The sequence below is a fragment of the Daphnia pulex genome, chromosome 12 (genome assembly GCF_021134715.1).
Source record: "Daphnia pulex isolate KAP4 chromosome 12, ASM2113471v1".
NCBI lineage: Eukaryota > Metazoa > Arthropoda > Branchiopoda > Diplostraca > Daphniidae > Daphnia > Daphnia pulex.
In genome coordinates, this window is record NC_060028.1 from 1,018,802 (window position 1) to 1,043,201 (window position 24,400).

The 24,400-nt window shown below is 37.9% G+C and overlaps 4 protein-coding genes and 2 long non-coding RNA genes across 15 annotated transcripts; 5 read left to right on the forward strand and 1 right to left on the reverse strand.

Moving 5' to 3' along the window:
- Positions 1-978: 978 nt before the first annotated feature.
- LOC124209144 (F-box only protein 21-like) lies at positions 979-11,706 on the forward strand. 3 transcript variants are annotated; one of them, XM_046607021.1, is made up of 8 exons: positions 979-1,277; positions 1,334-1,570; positions 1,638-2,037; positions 2,132-2,316; positions 2,381-2,693; positions 2,769-2,879; positions 2,940-3,276; positions 3,361-3,695. In XM_046607021.1, the coding sequence occupies exons 1-8, from the start codon at positions 1,117-1,119 to the stop codon at positions 3,513-3,515; spliced, it is 1,899 nt and encodes a 632-aa protein (XP_046462977.1). In that variant the 5' UTR covers positions 979-1,116; the 3' UTR covers positions 3,516-3,695. The 3 variants fall into 3 exon arrangements, with proteins under 3 accessions (XP_046462977.1, XP_046462979.1, XP_046462978.1); XM_046607023.1 differs by lacking the exons at positions 1,334-1,570; positions 1,638-2,037; positions 2,132-2,316; ... (2 more) ...; positions 2,940-3,276; positions 3,361-3,695 and adding exons at positions 9,589-9,825; positions 9,893-10,298; positions 10,393-10,728; ... (1 more) ...; positions 10,982-11,294; positions 11,371-11,706 and having other exon boundaries at positions 996-1,277; XM_046607022.1 differs by lacking the exons at positions 979-1,277; positions 1,334-1,570; positions 1,638-2,037; ... (3 more) ...; positions 2,940-3,276; positions 3,361-3,695 and adding exons at positions 9,246-9,529; positions 9,589-9,825; positions 9,893-10,298; ... (2 more) ...; positions 10,982-11,294; positions 11,371-11,706.
- On the forward strand, positions 4,340-8,218 carry LOC124209145 (chorion peroxidase-like). 2 transcript variants are annotated; one of them, XM_046607025.1, is made up of 13 exons: positions 4,340-4,638; positions 4,794-4,821; positions 4,886-5,159; positions 5,312-5,520; positions 5,648-5,830; positions 5,908-6,098; positions 6,163-6,307; positions 6,408-6,866; positions 6,992-7,186; positions 7,273-7,423; positions 7,526-7,729; positions 7,801-7,906; positions 8,001-8,218. In XM_046607025.1, exons 1-8 carry the CDS (start codon positions 4,510-4,512, stop codon positions 6,698-6,700), a joined length of 1,452 nt encoding a protein of 483 aa, XP_046462981.1. In that variant the 5' UTR covers positions 4,340-4,509; the 3' UTR covers positions 6,701-6,866; positions 6,992-7,186; positions 7,273-7,423; positions 7,526-7,729; positions 7,801-7,906; positions 8,001-8,218. The 2 variants fall into 2 exon arrangements, with proteins under 2 accessions (XP_046462981.1, XP_046462980.1); XM_046607024.1 differs by having other exon boundaries at positions 4,343-4,638; positions 6,163-6,337.
- A 2,216-nt stretch (positions 11,707-13,922) lies between the features above and the next one.
- LOC124209146 lies at positions 13,923-14,684 on the forward strand. Its single transcript, XM_046607026.1, has 3 exons — positions 13,923-14,006; positions 14,079-14,229; positions 14,303-14,684. The coding sequence occupies exons 1-3, from the start codon at positions 13,986-13,988 to the stop codon at positions 14,470-14,472; spliced, it is 342 nt and encodes a 113-aa protein (XP_046462982.1). The 5' UTR covers positions 13,923-13,985; the 3' UTR covers positions 14,473-14,684.
- Positions 14,685-15,114: 430 nt separating this feature from the next.
- On the forward strand, positions 15,115-15,797 carry LOC124209147. The gene is made up of 3 exons (XR_006880795.1): positions 15,115-15,243; positions 15,337-15,433; positions 15,504-15,797. It is a non-coding gene; the product is annotated as an uncharacterized LOC124209147 (long non-coding RNA).
- A 2,009-nt stretch (positions 15,798-17,806) lies between these two features.
- On the reverse strand, positions 17,807-18,544 carry LOC124209150. Its single transcript, XR_006880796.1, has 3 exons — positions 18,439-18,544; positions 18,218-18,338; positions 17,807-18,092 (listed from the first exon to the last, which is right to left on the reverse strand). It is a non-coding gene; the product is annotated as an uncharacterized LOC124209150 (long non-coding RNA).
- A 515-nt stretch (positions 18,545-19,059) lies between these two features.
- On the forward strand, positions 19,060-24,055 carry LOC124209149 (adhesive plaque matrix protein-like). 7 transcript variants are annotated; one of them, XM_046607034.1, is made up of 11 exons: positions 19,060-19,215; positions 19,285-19,942; positions 20,030-20,442; positions 21,048-21,122; positions 21,211-21,308; positions 22,384-22,535; positions 22,620-22,733; positions 22,861-22,981; positions 23,146-23,496; positions 23,567-23,876; positions 23,922-24,055. In XM_046607034.1, the coding sequence occupies exons 8-11, from the start codon at positions 22,976-22,978 to the stop codon at positions 23,975-23,977; spliced, it is 723 nt and encodes a 240-aa protein (XP_046462990.1). In that variant the 5' UTR covers positions 19,060-19,215; positions 19,285-19,942; positions 20,030-20,442; positions 21,048-21,122; positions 21,211-21,308; positions 22,384-22,535; positions 22,620-22,733; positions 22,861-22,975; the 3' UTR covers positions 23,978-24,055. The 7 variants fall into 7 exon arrangements, with proteins under 7 accessions (XP_046462990.1, XP_046462984.1, XP_046462983.1 ...); XM_046607028.1 differs by having other exon boundaries at positions 22,610-22,733; positions 23,567-24,055; XM_046607027.1 differs by having other exon boundaries at positions 23,567-24,055.
- Positions 24,056-24,400: the final 345 nt, after the last annotated feature.

The window sequence follows — 24,400 nt, forward strand, 5'->3', positions numbered from 1 at the left end:
ATCACGTGAACGAGTCCCTTCATTCTGATGTGAATGATGCGAATATTTGACAAATTAGCCTATAGTCTCGATTGTGCAAGACATATATGCAACAGCAGTGCAGTTCACGGCGGCCAGCTCCGCGCGTTATGGCAAATCGAGGAGGAGACGAAGCTTTTTCTATATCTCAACAGTCGCCAGGGAAACGTTGTGACGAGAAACAAAACGAACAAATTCAGAAATGATAAAATTCGATTTGTGCTGGGGATATGCGGAATGCCATCAACTTTAGCTGTTCCAAAAACATTTTTAAAACACGGGGATATATAGTATAAGGTTGTCAGGGTAAACAAAAATACACAAGACACAAAATCACGATAAAATTGTGAGTGACGACGAAGATTTCTAAAAGCAACATTACATACAATTTCGACAATCGACAGCAGCAATATAATACGAGAAGTACAGAACATTAATGTTCAATTACCTCGTCAGTCTGTCACTAATAATACCGAACTCGTAGTGTATTCGCCGTATTTATGAAGTTCATCAGCAATTCTGTTGATTCAAAAGAAATGGAACTTCAACTATTATTTAACAAGTTGAATTTTTAAAAATCGCGCCAATAAGAGAAGTCCCTTTTTCACCATAAATCTGACATTTCTGTTTCTGCGCGGATGTCTGTTCGCGATAGCATAAATATTTAAAAAAGACACATACATACATCTGACCATCTGACCATCTGACATTTTTACCAAGTATTGGGAGCCACCTCTCCATACCCCTGCATGAACTGATGAAAGAGCCATAATAGATCCCAATCATGAAAAATGCTATATTTGTTTAATATATATTTTTTATTTCACCCCATTTCGCGAACATTTATTTAGTTTTTGCTTTTTTGCCTGTTTTTGTGGTTTTTTATTTGTTTATTCATTTTTTGATCTAGTATTTGTTTTTGAAGATTTGGCACCCCTGGCGATGATTTTTCTAAAATCTGAATCGGTAGTTAAATTTCTAAACCGATCGAACGTTCGTCCGTTTCGTCCCTCTTAGTCTGTGGTTTCGTACTTTGAAATTTTAACGTACACATTAAACAGGCATTGTGTAACGAAAAATAGATTCAGATAAAAAAAAATGAGTCTTCTTTCTTTGTCTAAAAAAGTTTTGATATGTTACATCTTTTCACTGGACACTATTTCCATATCTGACTTGCAAAGTCTTATGGTTTCCTGTCGGCCTTTATACAATATTATTCGAGAATCAGATGAGCTATGGAGGCTCAAGTTCATTCAAAGGTTATTAAACTATTAATGTTTTTGCTTTCTTTTTACAATTAAAAACTGTTGCACAGGTGGGGCAATTTTCTTTCGCAAACTCCCAATAGCTGTGAAAATGTTTGGTTTGAGTGGACAACTATGAGATTAAAGAAAGCAAAAGAAGTCCAAAAAGCTGTTCAAAACATGTCCTCTGTAGCTTATCCATTGGGTCAATCTCCCCTCATTGTGATCAACGAGTTGATTGCGGGGTCATATCCCATTCCTGAATATGTGCAGAATGAACTTGAAGAAATCATCGATGACAAGAAAATGTGACTATCAATTAATTCATGTACTTTATTAGAAATTTAAACATAACCAAAATTTGAATTTCTTTAGAAGAGAAAATAAAACCACACTTCACTATGCCAAAGATGTATTAGTCAAAGTGAGGATCTCTATACTGGACAAAAAGTGGAGAGATTTTATGGCCCAACCAGAATCTCGAAAGTCTCTGTTTGAGGGAGTTGCACTTATATCACAGTGGTCAACATTGAAACATGGAAAACAACAAACTTGTTTGAAAGACCTGGAAATATCCATTGATGAAATAACTGATAGGGTGAAACAAGTGCTAGAATTGGATGTGGGAAAGGTATCACGTGCTAGCACTGTTGAGCTAAAGAAGAACAATCTTAACATTTTGGATTCCATAAACCAAGTTATGTTCAATGAATTGGGTTTTAAAAAATTTCCAGATTTTGATACTGATTACAATCTCTATTGTAATTTTCGACAGGTATGCCTTGCAACTTTATCAATTTGGCTAAAATGCAATGCTGATCAAGGTCTAATGTTATTTATTTATATTTTTCTTTCTCCATACTTTGAAGGCGTTTGAAAGAAAGGAAGGTTGCCCAGCAGTTTTGTGTGCCATCTATCAGGAAGTGGCTAGGAAAATGGGCATTGTTTGTGAGGCGGTTTTATGTTACCAGAATGATAGAGAAGACGAAAATAGCCTCTGGGATTTCATGATGAACTTTCCAAAGCTTCTTCTTAGATGGAAGGATTCAGCCGGGTAACAGCATAAACTATTGCTTTACGGTTTAACATTGTAAGATTCTTTGGTTTCCTTTCGTTAGGTCAGAGGACGATAGTATTTATATTGACGTCATTCCTGGAGGGTATTTAAACCCGTCAAGTTTGTATCCATCCCTCAGAGAACAACCAGCAGCGTCAGTCGACTCTGTTTTGTTTGAAATGCAAAACGTTTTAACGTATTTTAGGGGGCACCAATTTGATGATTTTGGGCTGGAAAGGGTGAAAAACGATTTGCCATTCTATATACGATTGGAGTGCTCCATGTCGCCCCAAGACCCAAACATAATCACGCGCTACGCAAAAGACTGTATCGACTTGGGCATCCAATTAGACGATGCAATCCAACTACTTCAAGTATGATATCCACCTACTGTATAAACAAATTCATATGATTAATTCTTGTTGTTGTATTTGTAAAATTAATTTCAGTCTCTAGAATATGGACCTTTTATTGGTGATTTATATTATCGGAGTCCATCGAAAATGTTAGAGAAATGCATCAGTAAGCTCAACGAACAAAAAGCTGAAATCGCTGCAGCGGTGAGGTTACATCTTGAATGTGCAAAGTTTTCCCTTTCATTAGTGTTTTGTCTTTTTCAGAAAACTGTTCATCATCGGCCGTCCTCGTTAAAATTTTCAGTTGGTCTCGTTGTGATTTGCAATTACAAAAAATGGGGAAGAAACTTTAGGAAGCCTTGCGTTATTGTGTCTTGGAATGTGAAGTTCCAAGAATCGAATGAATGGATTTGCAAGGTGACAAGCGATGATGATCGTTATAATTCGGACGAAGAAGATTTGGACGATGTGATAGTTGATGAAGACGAAGCTTGTTCCCGAACAAAGAAAGTCATTCCCAGCCAAGATCAGCCGCACTATCATATCTTGATGGTTGATAGTGATGAAGATAACCCCCAATTTCAATTAAACGTTCCTGAAGGTAACCAATTATGCGTTTCTGGATCAATAAGAATTAATATCAAATAACCATCCAAATATCTTTTTTTGTTTTGTTTTCCTAAAGAAACCTTGGAGCTCCTTCCTGCGGCTGTTCCCATCGGGCATGATAAAATTTGGTTTCATTTTGAGAGATTCGACGGCCGTAGGTACTTGCCGAATGCGGAGAAAAGAGCCCAGTTTCCAGAGGATGAAGCAGTCACCTTATCATTGATTGGATAACTCAAACTGGTCAATATTTCTTTCTTTTTTAATGGGTTTTACGGACCGTTCACTTTTATTTCTGATTATTTTTTCTCTTATAACTTGGAAGCTTCTTTTTGTTGTGAAAGTTGAACGTCGTCGGCTTGAAAGTTCCGTAAAACTTGAATTCCGTTAAATTAAACTTTGTGTGTTGCAGAACTCCGAAAAGTTGCTTCATTAATATCCATATTGATTGGATTCTATTATCGCACATTCCTGAAACACATAGCCAGTATTAGATATTTTATTCATTATATATTTCGTTAGAATTTGTTGCCAAATAGTTTCATCCGTATACAGCGAAGCAGAGTTCAATTACTTTTGAATTCCAGTTATTTAGAAGACAAAAAAAAACACTGTAATCGAATAGATTCCCATAATGAAAATAAGAGTCTTCATCCGCAATCACGATTAGCTGAGGAAACCCTGTATAGTGGCGGCCTAGTTTTTAGTACCTTTTAGTATTTACATTTCCCCTAGCTTCAAGCATAACATGCTTTTATTCGAATATATACTAAAAGTAAAAAGCTCTAGTTTTGCTTAAATTATGAATTGTTGATTTGTTTGTATTGAAAAAAGTTGCACATGCTATATTTATTTAGGTTGGTCGTAAATTAGAAATAAATTGAATTCTTGACAGGGGGCACCTGGAAATTTTCTATAGCTGCATAGTGCATACGTATTGTCGAAACAGTCCACACGTCAGTAGATCTCTTCCAACGAAATGGTGCAATTAACTCTATCTAGGCTACATAAAAGTGATTGTATTTCTTCTGTCTAGCACAGATGTAACAAAAGCCAACGACCTGCTACAGTCTATTATCGATATAGCTCTTCGATTATTGATATGATAGATGCATGAACTCCCGACACTTTGGCATTATTGAGTTCTATATTTCTTCTATGTGGGGTATATATTCTCACACACGGAAACGGTTCCAAACAGTCAAGAAGGAACAAGCATAGTGACTTCATGGCTCTCTTCGTTGTACGCCATTTTTCAGCCATGTTTATTCTATTGGCATTTTCAGCTCCCCTATTGTTTTGCCTCGCTAATGAAGAAGATTCTTCACAACTTGGAACTCGGCAAGACAATTCTCATGTGAGTAAAAATCTTAATTTCAATTCTTTTCCCGCCATATGTATCCGTAATAGCTATATGGGAATCTCTCTTGAGGTTTCACAGCTATAGTTATTTCTTTTAGGATATGTTTTAATTCACTATTATTTTGTACGTTTATTTATGGCCATTAAAAGTCAGACGCTTTTTCCAACGACTCCGAAGGTATGTTATAATGCTAAACAATTATAAGTTTATGACGAATCATTTAAACATCGATACTTACTAGGCATAAGCTTCTTTGAAACACTGGTCAAACGATTGGAATCTGAGTCGTCATCACCACGCATGAAACCGGAGACAATTGCAGCAATTCCAGAAGAAGAGCTTCAAGAAGCTCTACGCATTGGCCAAAACTACGTGGAAAAATGGGATCGACTGGAAGAGCAGATTTTCAAACAGAATCGCACTTTCAGCGGATATCCCAGGTATATGCGGGAAGCGATAGCCCAGTCAAAAGAAGCTGCCGTTTATTTGATGGCCCGGAAACACCTAAGCCAAAAGTGAGTGTAAATACCATTATAGACGATGTATAATCATTTTTATTGACGAGTAAAACCCAATTGATATAAAATAGATGCAGTTGCGCACTAATAAATAAATAAAGCCGAGCTATATTAATGAATGAATTAAAATTGAAAATTGTTGTGAAAAGGTTAAGAGTCTCGCCTGACAAAATCGGAGATATCGATCGTCTGTTGAGCGTTCGCCAAAAGCCTCAATCGACTTCAATGCCATTATGCGATTTCAATTCAAAGTTTCGGTCTATCGATGGAACTTGCAACAGTAAGGAGCAAGCACAATACGGAAAAGCTGGCACCATTTTCAATCGATTATTAAATTCCAACCAATTCTACAACGACGGTTAGTAAACTCTAAATCATCATGATCTAATTATTTAACCTCATGATTAATCATAGAAATGTCATTCTCTTGTTGAGTGAATTACTATAGCGTGACTATGATAACCGCATCATTGAATGAAATACAGGTGTAGAGACAATCCGAAAAAGCCAATTAACCGGAAGCGAATTGCCAAGCGCTCGTCTCGTCTCTGCCACCGTTTTGAACAGCGACGACGCATTTCTTATTCATCCCAAAGCCACTCTTCTGTCGATTCAGTGGGGCCAATTCCTCGGCCATGATCTGAGCCATACTCCGTCGTTCTCTCAAAGTAAATTGAGATATTTCGGGGAGAATAAATCAGCAGTTTGAGATTGCGCATTAATTCAAAACCTTGCGGGAAAATAGGAGACGGATCTTCCTACGACTGCTGCTCGACAACAATCGAAGACGGGCATCCTGAATGTCTTCCCATTGCCATTCGCAGTGACGATCCGATTTACAGTCTACTGGGCAGCAGTCGATTGACCTGCATGAATTTCATCCGGTCGGCGTATGGAAACAATTTGGACGGGACTTCTCCTGGAATGCGATCGCAAGTATTAATTCTTCTAAATCAAAATTTAATAGAAGGGAATTCATTTGCTGGTAATTGAAACGCAGATTAATAGTGTGACGCACTGGATTGATGCTTCTCATGTGTACGGGAGCACAATTGAAAAAGCAAATGAGTTACGAGACACGACGTCGGGTAGAGGACGGCTGAAGACGTCCGTGGACAGCAACGGACGCCAAATGTTGCCTTTGGGTAACAGTTCTTACTTATCCTACAAAGCGGGTCTGTTTATATTATTGAACGTTATCTACCGTTTTCATTTTAATTTGACGGTTTTTCTTCTCATTCACAGGTGATTTCCGGGTGAATCAACATCCATTGCTGACTCTCTTGCATACCGTTTGGCTTCGGGAGCACAACCGCATCGCCGAAAACTTGTACAGGGCAGCTCCGGGAAAGGCGGACGAATTTTACTATCAACACGCTCGGCGTATTCTGATTGCTCTGATGCAACACATCACCTACAACGAATACCTTCCCGTCATGATAGGTCCTCTTACTAAACTTAATGTCCACTTTTGTTTTGTCCTAATAATCGATAATTCTTTTTTTAAAAGCAAATTTAGTTTCCTGGTTGTGTTGTAATAATAATTTCAAATTGCATCAAATTTCTATTGATAGGTCCCGCACTGGCAGCCCGGATAATGTGCCCGAAGAATGGTTATTTGAAAAGTGGCAATCCGGCGATATTTACCGAATTCTCAACGGCTGCCTTCCGCGGAGGCCACTCTCAGCTAAGAAGCCTCATAAGGTATGTATAAATGTTATAAGTACATCTGTTGTGATTTAAGGTGTAATTTAATATGTATAGGCCTCTAGTTCCGTGACGCAATTACCGAATTTTAAAAAATAAAGTAACATTGCTTTTGCTTGTAGAATAGTGGAAGAAGACGTTAACAAGGTCGACAGAGGCCTCAAATTTGATTTGAGGGTGGAGCTGCCATCACTAGAATATTTGCCTCCTGCCTTGAAAACCGGTTTCATGGATCAGGCTCTACATGGTCTCCTTCAGACGCCTGTGCAGACTGTCAAGTCCAGTCTGCAAGATGATTTAAAAACCCAAATTGTCAAGTAAATAACGAAACACCAAACCAATCAGCATATTTTTTTGTTTTGTAAGTTACAGATTAGAAAATGATGTCGTATTATTTTCACAGGCCGAAAGCAGAGCCATTTGATTTGATATCGTTAAACATTCAACGAGGTAGAGACCACGGTCTTCCTTCATACACCAAAATGCTAAGTTATTTCGATCGCAATAATGTGCCATCGAATTTCGACGAACTACTCCCACTCATACCAGAAGAAGTAAGCAATTAAATACCCCTTTAATGTTGAAGGGCATTAACCTTAAATTTTTATTTTACGGTTGCTGTATCTTTTTAATTGTTGCTTAATTACTGCGTCTAGGCTGTTGCTGCAATGAGATCCGCGTGTACAAATCGGTGGACGACGTTGACTTGTACGTCGCTGGACTCGCAGAAAAGCCTCTGCCCAATGCCGCACTGGGCCCCACATTTGCTGGCATTTTCGCGGCGCAATTTTTGAATTTGAGGCGAACGGACCGCTTCTTCTACGACCACAACGTTGACGGAACTACCGGATTCAGTTCAAGTAAAAACATATCCGATATTTTTATTATCCAGCGAATTATTATACCCGTCATTTGCTTTTTGTATCAACAGATCAAGTGGTGGAAATTCAAAAAGTTTCTTTGGCGCGTATCATTTGCGACAACAGCGACGGCACCATCACACGAGTCCAACCCAAGGCCTTCCTCGCTCCCGAAGGGTAAATTTACGCAATGCTTTAATTAAATTATTATTTTTTTAGATTGATAATTAATTGTTTTGTTTTTCATATCTCTGCTGTTCTCTACGTCCAGGTCCAACAGACCCGTTTCGTGCGATAACTTATCTGATCTACCCGGAATCAACTTCTCTAAAATGTTGCCTCTTTAAAACTTTAACCAATTTATTCAAAGGAGGGTGGAGTCTCAATTGAAACAATTACATTCTAATGATTGCTTTCATTGACAAATTAAAGGTGAAGGGCAGGTGTCAGGATTGATGGAGGTTCTAATACATTTACAACACCGTCTAATTGTTTAATCACATTTACTTAAACTGTTTCTGCGCGACGAGTTATGTGCGTACGACGTCACACGAAAGCCTTTTGAGTCTAATTACGACATTTTCACAGACGAAACAGAGGAGAGAAATGAAATAACCTGCAATCAAGACGTAAAATGCACCGCTAAAATTTTTCAAATTGATTCACTTTTGGTTGTTGAATGATGGCGACTTTTTCTGCTGCAACTTCTTCCCTGCCACGTTCAAACAATGATTGGCATTTCTGTTATTCTGCACTTCCTTTTGAATCCAAAAGTCAATCAGTCCGGCTTGATGCAGTTCCATGAATCTTTCAACAGGACAATAAATAATCCCTAAACTCCAAATTTCAATGAATCAGATATAACACTGAAAGGATTAAAAACAAATTTCTCACCGATCCGACTATTTAAATAGGCTCCAAACAATGCGTGAAACAGGACTCTATTCTCAAATTAGTACCCAGCGGTATTTGAAGCCGATCGACAAGTGTTTAACGAGGGAGGCCTACCGACCGAAGAAAAGCCAATTAACTCTTTACGACATGTGATAAAATTCTGCCGTATAGCATTGTTTTGATGCTCAATTGAAAACTTCATTTAAACCAATGTTGTAATGTCTAATTTATGGAGTCCTATCCTATATCTGTACAGATAGGGTGACGACGTCGTCACCTCAATTCAAGTTGAATTGAATTCAAATTGATTCGAATTAATTCTAGCCCTACTCCAACTTTCCATCAAATTGTTCCAAACTTCCATTCCCATCCTACTCCTAGTTCCAATCTTCCAAACAAGTTCCTAAGTCCAAACTTCGAAATTCCAATACCATGAAAGAGCCATAGATCTCAATCATAATAAATGCTATTTTTGTAATATTTTTTTAATTTCACCACATTTCGCGAACATTTTTTTTTTAGTTTTTGCCTGTTTTTGCGCTTTTTTATTTGTTTATTCATTTTTTTATCTAGTATTTTTTTTGTGAAAATTTGGCACCCTGGCGATGATTTTTCTAAATCCAAATCAGTAGTTAAATTTCTAAACGGAGCGAACGTTCGTCCGTTTCGTACTTAGATATTTGAACGTACACATTAAACAGGCATTGTGTATTTCAGGTTGAAAAATAGATTCAGATTTTAAAAAATGAGTCTTCTTACTTTGTCTAACGAAGTTTTAATATGTTACATCTTTTCACTGGATACTATTTCCATATCTGACTTGCAAAGTCTTATGGTTTCCTGTCGGCCTTTATACAATATTATTCGAGAATCAGATGAGCTATGGAGGCTCAAGTTCATTAAAAGGTTATTAAACTATTAATGTTTTTGCGTTCTTTTTACAATTAAAAACTGTTGCACCTTAGGTGGGGCAATTTTCTTTCGCAGACTCCCAATAGCTATGAAAATGTTTGGTTTGAGTGGACAACTATGAGATCGAAGAAAGCAAAAGAAGTCCAAAAAGCTGTTCAAAACATGTCCTCTGTAGCTTATCCATTGGGTCAATCTCCCCTCATTGTGATCAACGAGTTGATTGCGGGGTCATATCCCATTCCTGAATATGTGCAGAATGAACTTGAAGAAATCATCTATGACAAGAAAATGTGACTATCAATTAATTCATGTAATTTATTAGAAATTTAAACATAACCAAAATTTGATTTTCTTTAGAAGAGAAAATGAAACCACATATCACTATGCCAGAGATGTATTAAACAAAGTGAGGATCTCTATACTGGACAAAAAGTGGAGAGATTTTATGGCCCAACCAGAATCTCGAAAGTCTCTGTTTGAGGGAGTTGCACTTATATCACAGTGGTCAACATTGGAACATGGAAAAGGACAAACTTCTTTGAAAGAACTGGAAAACTCCATTGAAAAAATAACTGATAGAGTGAAACAACTTCTGGAATTGGAAGTGGGAAAAGTATCGTGTGCTAGCACTGATGATGAGCCAAAGAAGAAAAGTCTTAAAATTTTGGATTCCATAAACCAAGTTATGTTCAATGAATTGGGTTTTAAAAAACTTCAAAATTGTTATAATTCTGATTACTATCTCTATTGTAATTTTCAAAAGGTATGCCTTACAACTTCATCAATTTGGCTAAAATGCAATGCTGATCAAGGTCTAATGTTATTTATTTATATTTTTCTTTCTCCATACTTTGAAGGCGTTTGAAAGAAAGGAAGGTTGCCCAGAAGTTTTGTGTGCCATCTATCAGGAAGTGGCTAGGAAAATGGGCGTTTGTAAGGCGGATTATTGTGACCAGAATTATATTGGAGCCCAGTCGGTCGACTCGGTTTTGCTTCAAATGCTAGACCATTTAACGGATTTCATGTGGAGCCAATATGATGAATATGGGCGGGACTTTATGAGAGACGATTTGTTATTCTATGTACGATTGAAGTGCTCCATGTCGCCCCAAAACCCAAACATAATCACGTGGTACGCAGAACACAGTATCGGTTTGGGCATCCAATTAGACGATGCAATCCAACTACTTCAAGTATGATATCCTTTATCCACCTACTGTATAAACAAATTCATACGATTAATTCTTGTTGTTGTATTTGTAGAATTATTTTCAGTCACCAGAATATAAACCTTTTATTGGTGATTTATTTTCTCGGAGTCCATCGAAAATGTTAGAGGAATGTATCAGTAAGCTCAACGAACAAAAAGCTGAAATCGCTGCAGCGGTGAGGTTATATCTTAAATGTACAAAGTTTTCCCTTTCATTATTGTTTTGTCTTCTTCAGAAAACCGTTCATCATCGGCCGTCTTCGTTAAAATTTTCAGTTGGTCTCGTTGTGATCTGCAATTACAAAAAATGGAGAAGAAACTTTAGGAAGCCTTGCGTTATTGTTTCATGGAATGTGAAGTTCCAAGAATCGAAAGAATGGAAGTCCAATGTGACAAGCGATGATGATTCGGACCATGAGGAAGTTGATGAAGACGAAGCTTGTTCCCGAACAAAGAAAGTCATTCCCAGCCAAGATCAGCCGCACTATCATATCTTGATGGTTGATAGTGATGCAGATAACCCCCAATTTCAATTAAACGTTCCTGAAGGTAACCAATTATGCGTTTCTGGACCACTAAGAATTATAACCATTCAAATATCTTTTTTTGTTTTGTTATCTTAAAGAAACCTTGGAGCTCCTTCCTGCGGCTGTTCCCATCGCGCATAATAAAATTTGGTTTCATTTTGAGAGATTCGACGGCCGTAGGTACGTGCCGAATGCGGAGAAAAGAGCCCAGTTTCCCGAGGATGAAGCTGTCACCTTATCATTGATTGGATAACTCAAACTGGTCAATATTTCTTTCTTTTTTTTAATGGGTTTTACGGACTGTTCACTTTTATTTCTTGATTTTTTTCTCTTATAACTTGGAAGCTTCTTTTTGTTGTGAAAGTTGAACGTCGTCGGCTTGAAAGTTCCGTAAAACTTGAATTCCGTTAAATTAAACTTTGTGTGTTGCTGAACTCCGAAAAGATGCTTCATTTATATCCATATTGATTGGATCCTATTATCGCACATTGCTGAAACACATGGCCAGTATTAGATATTTTATTTATTATATATTTCTTTAGAATTTGTTGCCAAATAGTTTCATCCGTATACAGCGAAGCAGAGTTAAATTACTTTTGAATTCCAGTTATTTAGAAGACGAGAAAAAAAAACACTAATCGAATAGATTCCCATAATGAAAATAAGAGTCTTTATCCCCAATCACGATTAGCTGAGGAAACCCTGTATAGTGGTGGCCTAGTTTTTAGTATCTTTTAGTATTTACATTTCTCCTAGCTTCAACCATAACATGCTTTTATTCGAATATATACTAAAAAGCTCTAGTTTTGCGTAAATTATGAATTGTTGATTTGTTGGTATTGAAAAAAGTTGCACATGCTATATTTATTTTAGGTTGGTCGTAAATTAGAAATAAATTGAATTCTTGACAGGGGGCACCCGGGGCAAATGTTTTCCTTCGATCGAAGTCAAATAACTGGAAACGAGTCCCGTCACGACCGATAACAAGAATCACGCGGAGTCCCTTCATTCTTCTGTGAATGATGCGAATGTTTTACAAATTACAGTCTCGATTGTGCAAGACATATGCAACAGTGTAGTTGACGGCGGCCAGCTCCGCTATATATGCCAAATCGAGAAGTAGAAGAAACTTTTTGTTACCTCAACAGTCGCTAGGGAAACGTTGCGACGAGAAACAAATCGAGAACAATTTCAGAAATGCTAAATTTCCATTTGGTGCTGGGCGGATGATGCCATTAAACTTTTTAAAAATATTTTAAAAATACGGGGAAAGTAGCCAGCTTCTCAGGGTACATTGTGCACACAAAAATAAAATTAAAGCGATAAAGATATAACGTTAAAAAAATGTCAACGACATGAATTCGAGTAATGTAACATTAATGTTCAATCAGGCCTACCTCCCACAAATGTACCGAGCTCGTATAGTGTTCTGTATTCATGAAGTTCAGTTTGTTGATTAAAAGGAAATGGAACTTCAATTATTATTTCGTGACAGCATAAATATTAAAAAAGACAAAGCAATCTGATAGTTTATACCTTACGTAAAAGGTGGATGGTTTCGTATTTTTTTGGCACATTGGTTGCCATCGTGTGTCGTGCTGTTCGGTTTGATTCGCGCACTGATTGGACTCTTTAACTTCACGCACGCATAACTAAGTCAAAGTTGATGAGGGATGCCGTGAAACTGACATGTCGCCACGTCACGAGGTTGCGCTGAGTCATAGAACTAACAACTGCTGTGAATGGCGATAGGAATCAAACAAAACAACAAACCAGTTTTCACCTGTTGTATGTTTCACTCGAAATCTAATTTTGTTTTGTTCTTAATTTTGACGAAAGCGCCTACGCAGTATACAGCTAGAAGTTTGGTGGTTTTCAGCCGAGTGCTGAAGCGGAAGGACACTGTTATTTCCGACTGTTGGGTCTTATGGAGGACAAGGATTATTGCACCACCACCAGAAATAATGCGCTGAATTATTCACGGCCGCGGAAGTCGCCATCCAAGTTGCACCGTAAGTGTCGTGATTAGTCTGGAAAAGCTACTACATCAGGTAGAGAGACTTATGTGGAACTGACTCCGTCGAAATACAAAAAAAAAGAAAAACCTCCAACTGGTGTAATATAAGATATTTCTGTAACATTACGTCTTTTATTATTATGTCACGGGAAAAAATCAAAAAGAATAATTTTCCATGTAGACATAATGGAGGCTCTACCATCTACAAGGATACAATCACGCAATGTTGCAAATGCGCATTCGTAGAAATGACGAAATAGGGAAATCCCATTATATCTTGTTGTGAAGGGGCCGCGATACTATCAGATATTATGCGTTTCTCCTGCTTGTGGGTTTTGATTGATTCGACGGACTCGACAAGAAAATGTAGGGCTTTCTATATAATCCACGTCTAATGGCTAATTTAAGAATTCCAAGGAAAAACGGCAGTCTGGAAAGACCCCAACATTCCATGTCTTCCGGTGCTGCCGGGATCAGGGTATTCCCATTTTCAGGTGATCGGCACTACAGCGATTAGCCAGAACCGGTTTACATTTATAATACCAGCGCTTCAAGGCTTCATGGCTGTAATACCATACACGGGCTTTTGATATAAAACTGGGAGGAAGAGTTTTAATTCGGCATCAGTCTTTCATCTCACCGACAATCAACAACTGACAAAAGGAAAGAAGTTGTACCGTAGGAAAACGCATTTGAATGACTCGTCTTCACATTTTGGTTAGTTTTAATTTAATAATTTATTTTTATTTAACTTTAAAAACTTTAACACAATTGCATTGGCATTTTCAGGCAGTTCTTTTGGTGTCTGTTTACGGTGTCGCTTCCCGGCCGACCGAAATGACCAACAACCCTGCAACCGAGTCCGTGAATGACCGTCTAACATTTGGAAATCTGAATGCTGAACTACCTGGAAGTTCTCCCTTGTCGATTCGCTTTAAAAGTAATTGAATTTTTAAAAAAAATTTATAATTGCCAAGATGAGAATTATTAACTAAAATATTTTTACTTAAAAGGAGCCGATCAAACAGCGCAAAGTCACAACGGTATTCGATATAATGGAATGACTATTAAACTACCGGAAGGCGAAGGATACCTCAATCAACTGGCTGCCTCCAGCAGCAGTACAGAAAAGCCTAAAAAGCCAATCAACCGGATGGCGCGGATACACATCCGGATTGGATGAAATGTTCACGGTCGTTCCTTATATCAAACATCCTATGTGATTTTATCTCAACTGTCTATAACTATAGACGACTTTATATTTTATGACAAACTTTGATAGTATTATACCTATACGTAATCATGTTGACGAACCGCAACCCCATTTATATCGCCTGTGTACAGTTACGCATTAAATAAAACGAGTGTTTAGCAACGAAAGAAATGGACTGCAATGTGTACAGGAATTATTTGGAAATCCGACGGTTGGATTGTTGCAGCTTGGTTGAAAGAGTTGTTATGTTCATAATTTGACCTAATTTGAGCAGCCAATGAAATTGACGGATGCGGTGGTTCGATTACATCTGCTGCCAGCTAGTTTAAACAGTCCCATCTGTAAGCATACCAGTTTCTAGGGGTTTCCCATCGAATTAAAGCAGATGTGTCCTAGCATAGGCGATGACAACAAGCCTATATTGACTAGCCCGAGTAACCTACATATAGACTTTAATTGTACAGCATCATCAAATAATTATTCAGGCTATTTACTTACAAGCAATTGTGCCTTGTGTCAACAGAGACTAATAGAATACATGGCCATAGAAGTATAGACCTACATAAGTAGGGCGCATCTGTGCCTCAAATGACCAAGCTTTCCAACACAATAATGAAATATATAGGCGAAAGTCAATATTAAGGCACTATATAAAGGGCAGCCTCTGCCTATAACTGAACATACAGCACCTTCGCTTAACAACGAAATCAACACCATCCGAAAATGTTCAAGAAATTCTTTGTAAGTAACTTCATAATATTAAATCCTATGTTGTTCATTATATTCGAAAGACAAAGCTTTTATTTTATTGTTTCCGGTTTAATTTTTAATTAGCTCCTTGCCTGCGTCTTGGCTGTGATGGCCATCGTCTACACCAACTCTCTACCCACCGAAGAGGGCGAAAATGACGAAACCTTCTGCAAACCTTTTTGTAAGTTGTCCTTTATTGGATTCCCCTTATTACAAATTCACTACTTAATTTTCAATGTCCCAAAAAACAGCATCCTGCACGAATAGCACCGACTGTTCCAGCAATCTGATCTACAAGACCTGCCGCGCTAACCTCTTTGGCAACAAGCAATGCTGCTTGTAAATCCTCGAAACAACTTCAAGTCGAAATTTCTCCTTATGAAATTTATAATTCTTAGTTTTTTCACTTATATTAGCATATGTCTCGATCCTTTTAATTAAATAATTAAATGAGGTAATAATAATAATAGCGGGTGTTTCAATGCATTTGTTGTTCGTTACGAGCTTCAAATAGAAATACACTTTCACAGTTTCACCACACAAAACTACTGTTGCACTCGCTCTAAACGTTATACAGCATGAAAATCAAAGCTACGCTCTATTATTGAGAACGAAAAAGTGAAATGGAACTAAAGGCCGGCGTAGTTTTGCAATGCCAGTGTGAATAATGCACGAACGCATCACCTTGACAGTCCATATTCGTGTCCAGAAATGTTTACTTTCCCGGCAAATTGGGCAAATTATGCTATCGTTATTTACAACACTAGTGTTGAACCAACCATAAAAAAAAATGAGTCAGATTAATTATATTGGTAGAAAAGTAATTTCCAACATTTCTCAAAATATTATTTAGTTAGCAAGTTTGTTTAGTTAGTTGGATAATTAATAAGCAGCATCAGAAGCAGCATGTGTGCCAATGTATGCATTGAGTTATTCGAACGGTGGCTAGATTAATGACGAGTTGCAAATTATATACATGCTGTTGACTAATTATTTCCTCATTTATTGACTGTCAGCCAATAAACAGCATCAGCTAATTAAATTTGATGACGCATCGGACTCAATAAATCTTTACACAAATGACGGTAAATGATAAAGAAAAAAAGATTCGAATTTCAAATTATTTTGGGAAGAATATTATTTACATTTTTACCAAGAAAAATGCGCGTTGATATTAAAATCTGGAAGCTGTGGTTATATTTTCAACACTTGCGTAACCGTTAGTTATTTTCGTCTGCTTGACTGCTTTCGTGGCTCGGTGGCTGCACGAAAAATACCAAATAAAATTACAAAATGTGGTCGTCGTGTAAAAACTCCTGTCGGCTCTCCATGCTGTTTGGCAGGTAATTAAAAGTAAGAATTCAAATGGAATGATTTATGAAAGCTCAAATAGAAGAGTTAATCCTGTTCAAAATTTTGGAAATATTAGTTCCTGACACGGAGGTTCCTGACTAGCATTTAGGTGATTTAGCATGTATAAGCCCCAGCCCCAGCCCCCTTGTTGATAGCTACATATGACAGTTTGTTTGCACTAATAAGATGTTACCTATCCATTCGTCAGATCTGAGGCCTGAGCTGATTCAACTGTCAGGACAACACAATATATGAAAGTTTTTCTTGCGCTGGTATTGACTTGTCATCAACAAACAATCTCACTGATTGCTAGGATAATCTCATTTGTGTTACTTTTGTATTCCTGCGACCTGCTATGTTTGAATGTATTATGCAGAATAATCAGACGGACAGAAGGATTCAGACAAATCAGACAAATGAATCAATGCAATGTATTACATGGAAGCATTCAATCATTCCATTTATTAGCAATTAGGAGTTATATTAGGACCCTAGCTGTCTCATTTTCAACATTTCCTTGCTTGTTATTGTTTCTTTCAATATTTTTCGTAACCCATTTCTAAAATTTTTATTTAGATAAAAAGCATCCAGTTTGACTGGAGAAACTACGTATGTCGTCATGTCGATCGAATTTCGTCTCTCTTCTTCCCCTTTCTTTAATCTTTCTTTAATTGTCCTCGTGTACACTGTACACCCACGTGACTGTAGGTGTATTCACCAGGACACCCTTTTTGGCCTTTTCCTATCCCGACCAGATGGATTCAACTTTTCTGCAAATGGGATATGGAATGGTTGAAGCATATTATGGGGGATGGATGCCAGATGCCTGGCCGTATTTCCCTGGCTTGAAGTTAGGATAAAAGTATTTCTATTCTTCCTTTTTTAACTATTTGATGGCGTTGATTATTAATCGTTACGCCTAAATAGTACAGAATACGATTATTCTTGAGCTATGGCGTTTGGGACTGTTTTCTCTTGTCAGTTTTGGTTTACTCAGTTAGGGTTCATTAGTTAACTCCTTTGAAAAAAGACTGTAGATCAGGCTTGTTTTGTACCTCACAACTTTGTGTGTATGTGGATCAAATTCAAAAATATTTTAACTTTATAAACACCAAAATTTCTTTACCAAGAGGGACCTGTCACCACATTGGCACCCCTTCGTTGGTAAAAGAAGCCAGCTATTATGTAGAACGAAGATGAATTTTGAAATTGAAAATGGTATTTATTTTTTGCTTAACTGAGATTCATACAAAAGAGATGGACATGACAACTCTTGATAGAACTCAATTAATAAAACTTGGGATGTAAAAGGAAATGGGTATAATTAGAAACTCGAAAAATATATCGGTTTTCTTAAAAGTGGTCCGTGTCAGAAAGCTTTCGTTACTAGGTTACACCTCATTATGTTTAACCTCTACAGCAACGGCCACCGTTGCAGGTCTTGTAGATCAGATTGCTCGAGCACTGGGTGCTGTTGCTGCAAGAAGCTATAACAAACATAATTCCATTAGTCGTTTCCAAAGCGTTGAGATTTATAGATTTCGTCAAGCCTTGATTGTTGTCTCCAGCGTCATTTATAACTTATTTTTAAACGAAGAGCGTGGTAACTTACTGAACCAGCGACAGTAGAACAAGAACTGGTCTCCCGGCTCGTCGGAATTAGCGGGTTCATCTTCAGTGGGTGCCGAGTTGGTGTAGACGACGGCCATCACAGCCAAGACGCAAGCAAAGAGCTTTAAAAATGTAACCGAAAAAACAACAAAAACACAACATTTTCAAGAGATTTGAAGAAGAGATTGAACTAATTTAGTTATTGTGGAAATTAATACTTACAAAAAATTTCTGGAACATTTTGGGTTATCGCTGCAACTGATATAGGACGAATTGTGATGATAAGTCCAGAGAAAAAGCCGGCTTTTTATACTCGTATTTTCTCTACTCAGGTCCCACAGACTGAATATTTCATTTACATTTAATCACTAATACCAATATTTGTTTATCCCTTGTAATTAGGGCAGAGCTGCTGCTCATATATTGTCTATGTTGATTTAACGAATATTTATTAACGCACAGCACGTATCTAGATATATATTCTATCTACTAACACCAATCTAATCTAATACGCATGTCTATCCTCTTATTAAACAGCTTTCCGGATCCAGGTGCCAGGGGTGTCTGTGCTGACGTAGTGACGTGACATAGACTTGCTGAAGGCCTCCGCTTATTTGTCTGACCAATTTAGCTTTGCAAACAAAACAAAAAAATTACCGAAGGCTGCTTTTTTTTTGTCGTCATAGTATGGAATGGATTAGTCGTCGATTGCCTTTTCTCTCCGATTTTGATAATAACGAGAGGGCGGCACGCAATCCTACAACTCACAGGTATGTCGCCCTCCTCGTCTCTCCCCCCAACAGCCAAAACTTGTTGCTCTTTTGCGTCTGAGATACATATCTTGTTCGTATTTTCTAGATGAAGTCAGAGGAGAAATAGAATGAAAGCTCGAAAAATTGATGGGACAAGGTGTCGAACTCTACTCTCGCCAGCCTTTAGCGTCGAACGTTATCATCCTTAAACCTCTCAGCGCATCTCCACTGCCGAGTTAGTTAAAAGGTATTTAACTATTTAATCTCGTTCAAAAAAAACAAAACAAAAGAAAATTAAAAACGTTTTTTCGTTCAGGGTTCGCCATCTCTCATACCGGTCTATTACAGCAGTAGCCAACCTTCGAGTACTACGGCGTACAAGAATGTCCCACGTCTTACGATGATAATCGATTTGACTTGCCCCAACGAGTTTATCTCAAGTTTTTTTTTTAATTTTCAATATGCCGTGCATATCAATTGTTAGTAGTATTGTTAGTAACTGGGGTTAGTAAGGGTTAGTACATACATAGTTATATTATACAGGGCGATATGGGGAACATCAATGGGATACAATGTGGTGGAGGGCGGGGGGACAATGTGGCGGAAGTGGGGATCGAACCCGGGACAATTGAATACAACGCTAGATGCTATAACCATTATATCATGGTCGCATATCCTCACCAAACTATTTCCGGAAGTAGATCATATCCTAAAAAAGTATTGGCTGAGCATATCTAACAATATTTCATTTCTAGGTTGCATTATTTAATAGCCCAGTGGTATAGTGTTGGATTGACACGCCGGAGTCCAGGGTTCAAATCCCATCAAAGACATTTTTTCACTAGGTCATTCTACCAATTTGCGCAACAAGAAATCTCAGAGTTACCTCATAAGAAAAGAAGAAGCGAAAGCATATGGGGTTTTTAATTCATTCTTAACAAAACCAGAGTCATCTTGGTTGCAGCAGGAGATGAGTTAAATTCTATTTTTTAAATTTTTATTCAAGTTTAAGGAAAACAAAATTACAAACAAAATAATCACAAACTACCTTGCTAACGCAGGCTCTGAACGCAGGTAGTTGACATGGATATGTGCGTTGGGGCATTCCACCGCTAGGTGACTCTACTACTACCAACGGAAAATCGTCTGCTCGTGCTCGTACGTCAGTTCCAAACTTGATGGGTTGGCAAGTTCAAGTTGGGAACCATAATTCGTGTTTAGATGATATAGCATGATAGATTCAAGGTGAAATAAAAATTAAAGATGATTTCATTTCTTAGGTATGGGTAAGGCCATTCGAAGGCCACGAGTTAATGTTTCCGCCGGTGGATTTATTTGAAGATTTTATTTGATTTCATCTGATTAGAACTACTCTTCATTTCCTGTGACATTGGAGGAGCAGCCAGGAGAATCGAGACACCATCTCGGACATCATGGCCCTTTGATGAAGATCAGGTGATGGAGTTATTCAAAGGTTAGCATCCATGTTTCTTCTGCTTTAGCGCCTGCCATTACTTCAGTTGTGTCTCCTTGTGTTTTAATTGCATTACAAGTTTCATAATCAGGGCTTCTCAATGTATGACCTAACAGTGGCACATGACTTACTTAAAAGAAAGAATGTTATGATGTTGAACGGGAATGGACCTTCTTCATTAATTGAATATATTGAAATGGAAACTCCTTACCCTTCTATAGTTTTCTTTTCACTGGGTACTCGTGTACATTCATGTGAGGGTGAATGTATTCACGGGGACGTTATCCTTACCCCTTCCCCTCCTGATGTCGCCACTTTTACCCACAAAAACTCGTTCAAAATTACATTATATTCTTTTCAATTAGGTACGTAAAAGGAGTTGGCTTAAAAACAGGAATCAGAACTAATTAAAATTGTCGTCTTAGTACATTTCTGAATAGGGATGGGGACTACTAATGGTATTTTTCTGCATTACGTTGTTACGTACTGATTCGTTGAACACATTCTGAAAAATATTTTCTTTATTATTTAAAATAGTAACTAACCCTTTTTAAGTTTAAGTGTTGAACCATGAATTCTGTTTTATTTCTTTTTATTTTTAACAGGTCCATCCAAACTTCCTAAGGGACTGGCTTAACAAAAAGGACACAATGGAGGTTTTCATGGAATCCCCATAATGGGTATCAACTATAAACTAAACATTTGTTTACTACTAATCAGCGATGCAATAGTATAGTATACATGATTAATTCACTTTTTATTAATTAGGCAACGAAATAATTTCGTCATGGATATGCAGACCGAGAGAGCAGTGTACCCAATTAGTAAAACCGGTCGACGAAAAGAAGTTTAAATTCACCATTCCGGTAAAGTTGAACTTGAAACGAGTATAATATTTATTGTTTCTTTTTTAAAGCATTGTACTTTCTGCGGAAGTGGAAACCGTAAGATATATTACCGCAATTAGCAACTATATTATTAATCCTGTAAGTCGGTACTCAGCAAATGCGAATTTGTTGGATTCGGAACGATAAAACGTTTAGGTACAGGATATAAAACTGTAGAAGGTCTATTTTCTCATGGGGTTCATCTTACGCCGTATTTTTCAGGCCGCCAGGCGCCAGCTATCTGTGCATTGGCTCGATGGAAATTTTTGCTAATCTGATCTAATGACAGTCAAGAGTGGGAGAATTGCATTATTATTTATATAATAGGCTAAGGCCATAGGAAACATTTCAGCTCTTATTGGTCGACGTAATTCGAAAGAGAAACATGCCAAGAGGCAGAGCAGATTCGCTTACATCCGACTCTGATCCGGATTTGATAATTTGTTCACCTCCGGTATACGTTCGTCATTCTGGACCACACCCTATACATGCAACGGTAACGGTGTCATTGGTACTTTAAAGTAATAGAAAAGAAAAAAAGTTTGGTGCGATGAAAAGTTTTCACCATCCAGGTTCAGCTCATTTTCGGATAGTAGCACTTGTGTTCAATATAAATTTGTTTCCTTCTTGAAGTTGAAACTTTAGACGGATGTACTGGCGTTTCGTTGTTTTTCGATTGTACAATAGAGATCACGCCACGAAAGTCTTCGCTCATTAGAAATATTTTTGATAACATTTTAAAACTTGGCGTCCTAAAAAAAAATTAGATCTTGTCGTGTTGGTGTGATGTGTGAATTGTGCGATGTTGGTAGACAATTTGTAGAGGGAGCAATTTTGGCAATCGTGTGTGGTCTTATCTTATCCACGGCAAACACCTTCAATTTCCTTTCTATTTGCCATTCGTTCGTATTACTGTCCAGGGCAAAGAAAATTGAAAAAGGGAAAGGTTTTTTTTTTTTCCTTTATTCCATGAAAGTTCTTGTATGTGCGGTGTAAATCACTTCAAAATTGTTTCTTTTCACTAACCCACGTTACTCGGTTTTGTTTTCTTTAGGGCAACTCGTTTTCCCTGTTGTTTGGTGCTGGCTTGCGACACTGACCGGCATTTGAACAACATGTTGAGCTGTTCGCTTTTGCTGTTAGCATTAAGCAACTCTGAAACCTATGCAAGGAAATATTTCACCTGTACAGTCACCTTGAACCTTGGTAATTATGTTAAGGTCATCAATAATATTGAATTCAAAGGATATTTCATAAAAAGGAAAATTTTTAAACGTTAGTTTATTGTAGATTGCCAATCACAAAAGAGTATCAGGTCATGCCAGAGATGCAACGTTTTTGCGTAAAAAACTAAAAATCCTTATGGGCCTTCGTAAGACAACGATTCGAGAAAGTTATTTGGCGGTAAACAATTAATAGTTCCCGTTGCACTGATTTCTCGTTTTGCATTCGATCTAATACCAATACTGATATCTAAATTTGTGGTCTGTTGGTCTAAATTTGTTACCTTCACCTTCTTTTTTACCTGCAGCCCCACCCTCATATTGGCATATTGGTCGTCTCTTTTTCGTATAAAATCGTGGAGGAATGACTTGGAAAGTATCAGTTTTCTAGCTGTTTCAAACAAGTCAACTACTGCTCCCAACATGAAGGTAAAAATCGTAACAACTAAATTGCATGTTTCACAAGCTGAACAACTAGAAGAAAGTCTTACTTGACGATGAAAGACTTCCGTTCATCATTATTGCTGAGAGTTGAGACTCAAGCGATAAATATTTTAGTTACTTAAAATAATTTTAATTTTTTTAAATTCCAGTTCTTCATCCTCGTTGCCCTTTTCGCCTTCGCTGCTGCCGATTCCTACAAGGCTGCTGAGTACAAAGAACTAAAAAAAGAGGCTCCTAAATACGAGGTCCCCAAGTACGAGGCCCCCAAATACGAGGCGCCCCCTAAATACGAGGCTCCCAAGTACGAGGCTCCTAGATACGAGGCTCCTAAGTACGAGACCCCTAAATACGAGACCCCTAAATACGAGGCCCCCAAGTACGAGGCTCCTAGATACGAGGCTCCTAAGTACGAGACCCCTAAATACGAGACCCCTAAATACGAGGCTCCCAAGTACGAGGCTCCTAGATACGAGGCTCCTAAGTACGAAGAAGTGACATACGTAAGTTTTCATTTAACTAATTAACTCAGATGACGCAAATTAATTTTCATCCATTGAATTACATTTTCAGGCCCCCCAACCCTACAGCTTCGGATACGATGTCCAGGATAAAGAATCTTACAATGACTTCGAGCACAACGAGAAGTCTGACTACAACGTAGTCACTGGATCCTACCGTGTTGTTCTCCCCGATAGCCGCATTCAGATCGTCACCTACAAAGCTGACGCAAACGGATACACAGCTGATGTGAAATACGAAGGCGAAGCCATTTTCCCTGAGAACGCTGAGCCCCAATATAAAGCTGATGCTTCCTACTCCCCTCCATCCTACAAGGCTCCCCAATACCCAAAACCGGCCTACGTCGCCCCCGCTTACGCCGCTCCAGCCTACACTACTCCAGCCTACACTACTCCAGCCTACACTACTCCAGCCTACACTACTCCAGCCTACAAAGCCCCTGCTGCCAACCCGAAATATTAATTTCCGTCAATTTTCGTTTTCTTCTTTTTGAGTTATCTTAATTAAAATCTTATTATTTAATAAAGTTTTTAAAAGGTCTTACTTCTCAGTTCTCAACATCCTTTGGCAATTTTTGTAATAACGGTGCCATCGTCGAAATCTACAATGTAGAGACAAATAGTTAGCTATATCTAGCAAACTCGAACTGCTAGTGCCGAACATGCAATTGCAATGATAGGTAGAAGTTTTAACAACCGGGAGTAGGTAATGTTATGCTCACTGACGGTAAGTCAAATTTATGAACGAACTCAATTCAATTGTTACCAGAGCGAGTGAGCGGATAAAAATAATTCTTATAATTTGTGCTTAAACAATTAACACAAATGATTTGATTAGGTTGATGTTGATTTTTGATTTGGTAGCTGTCACAAAATAAAATAATAG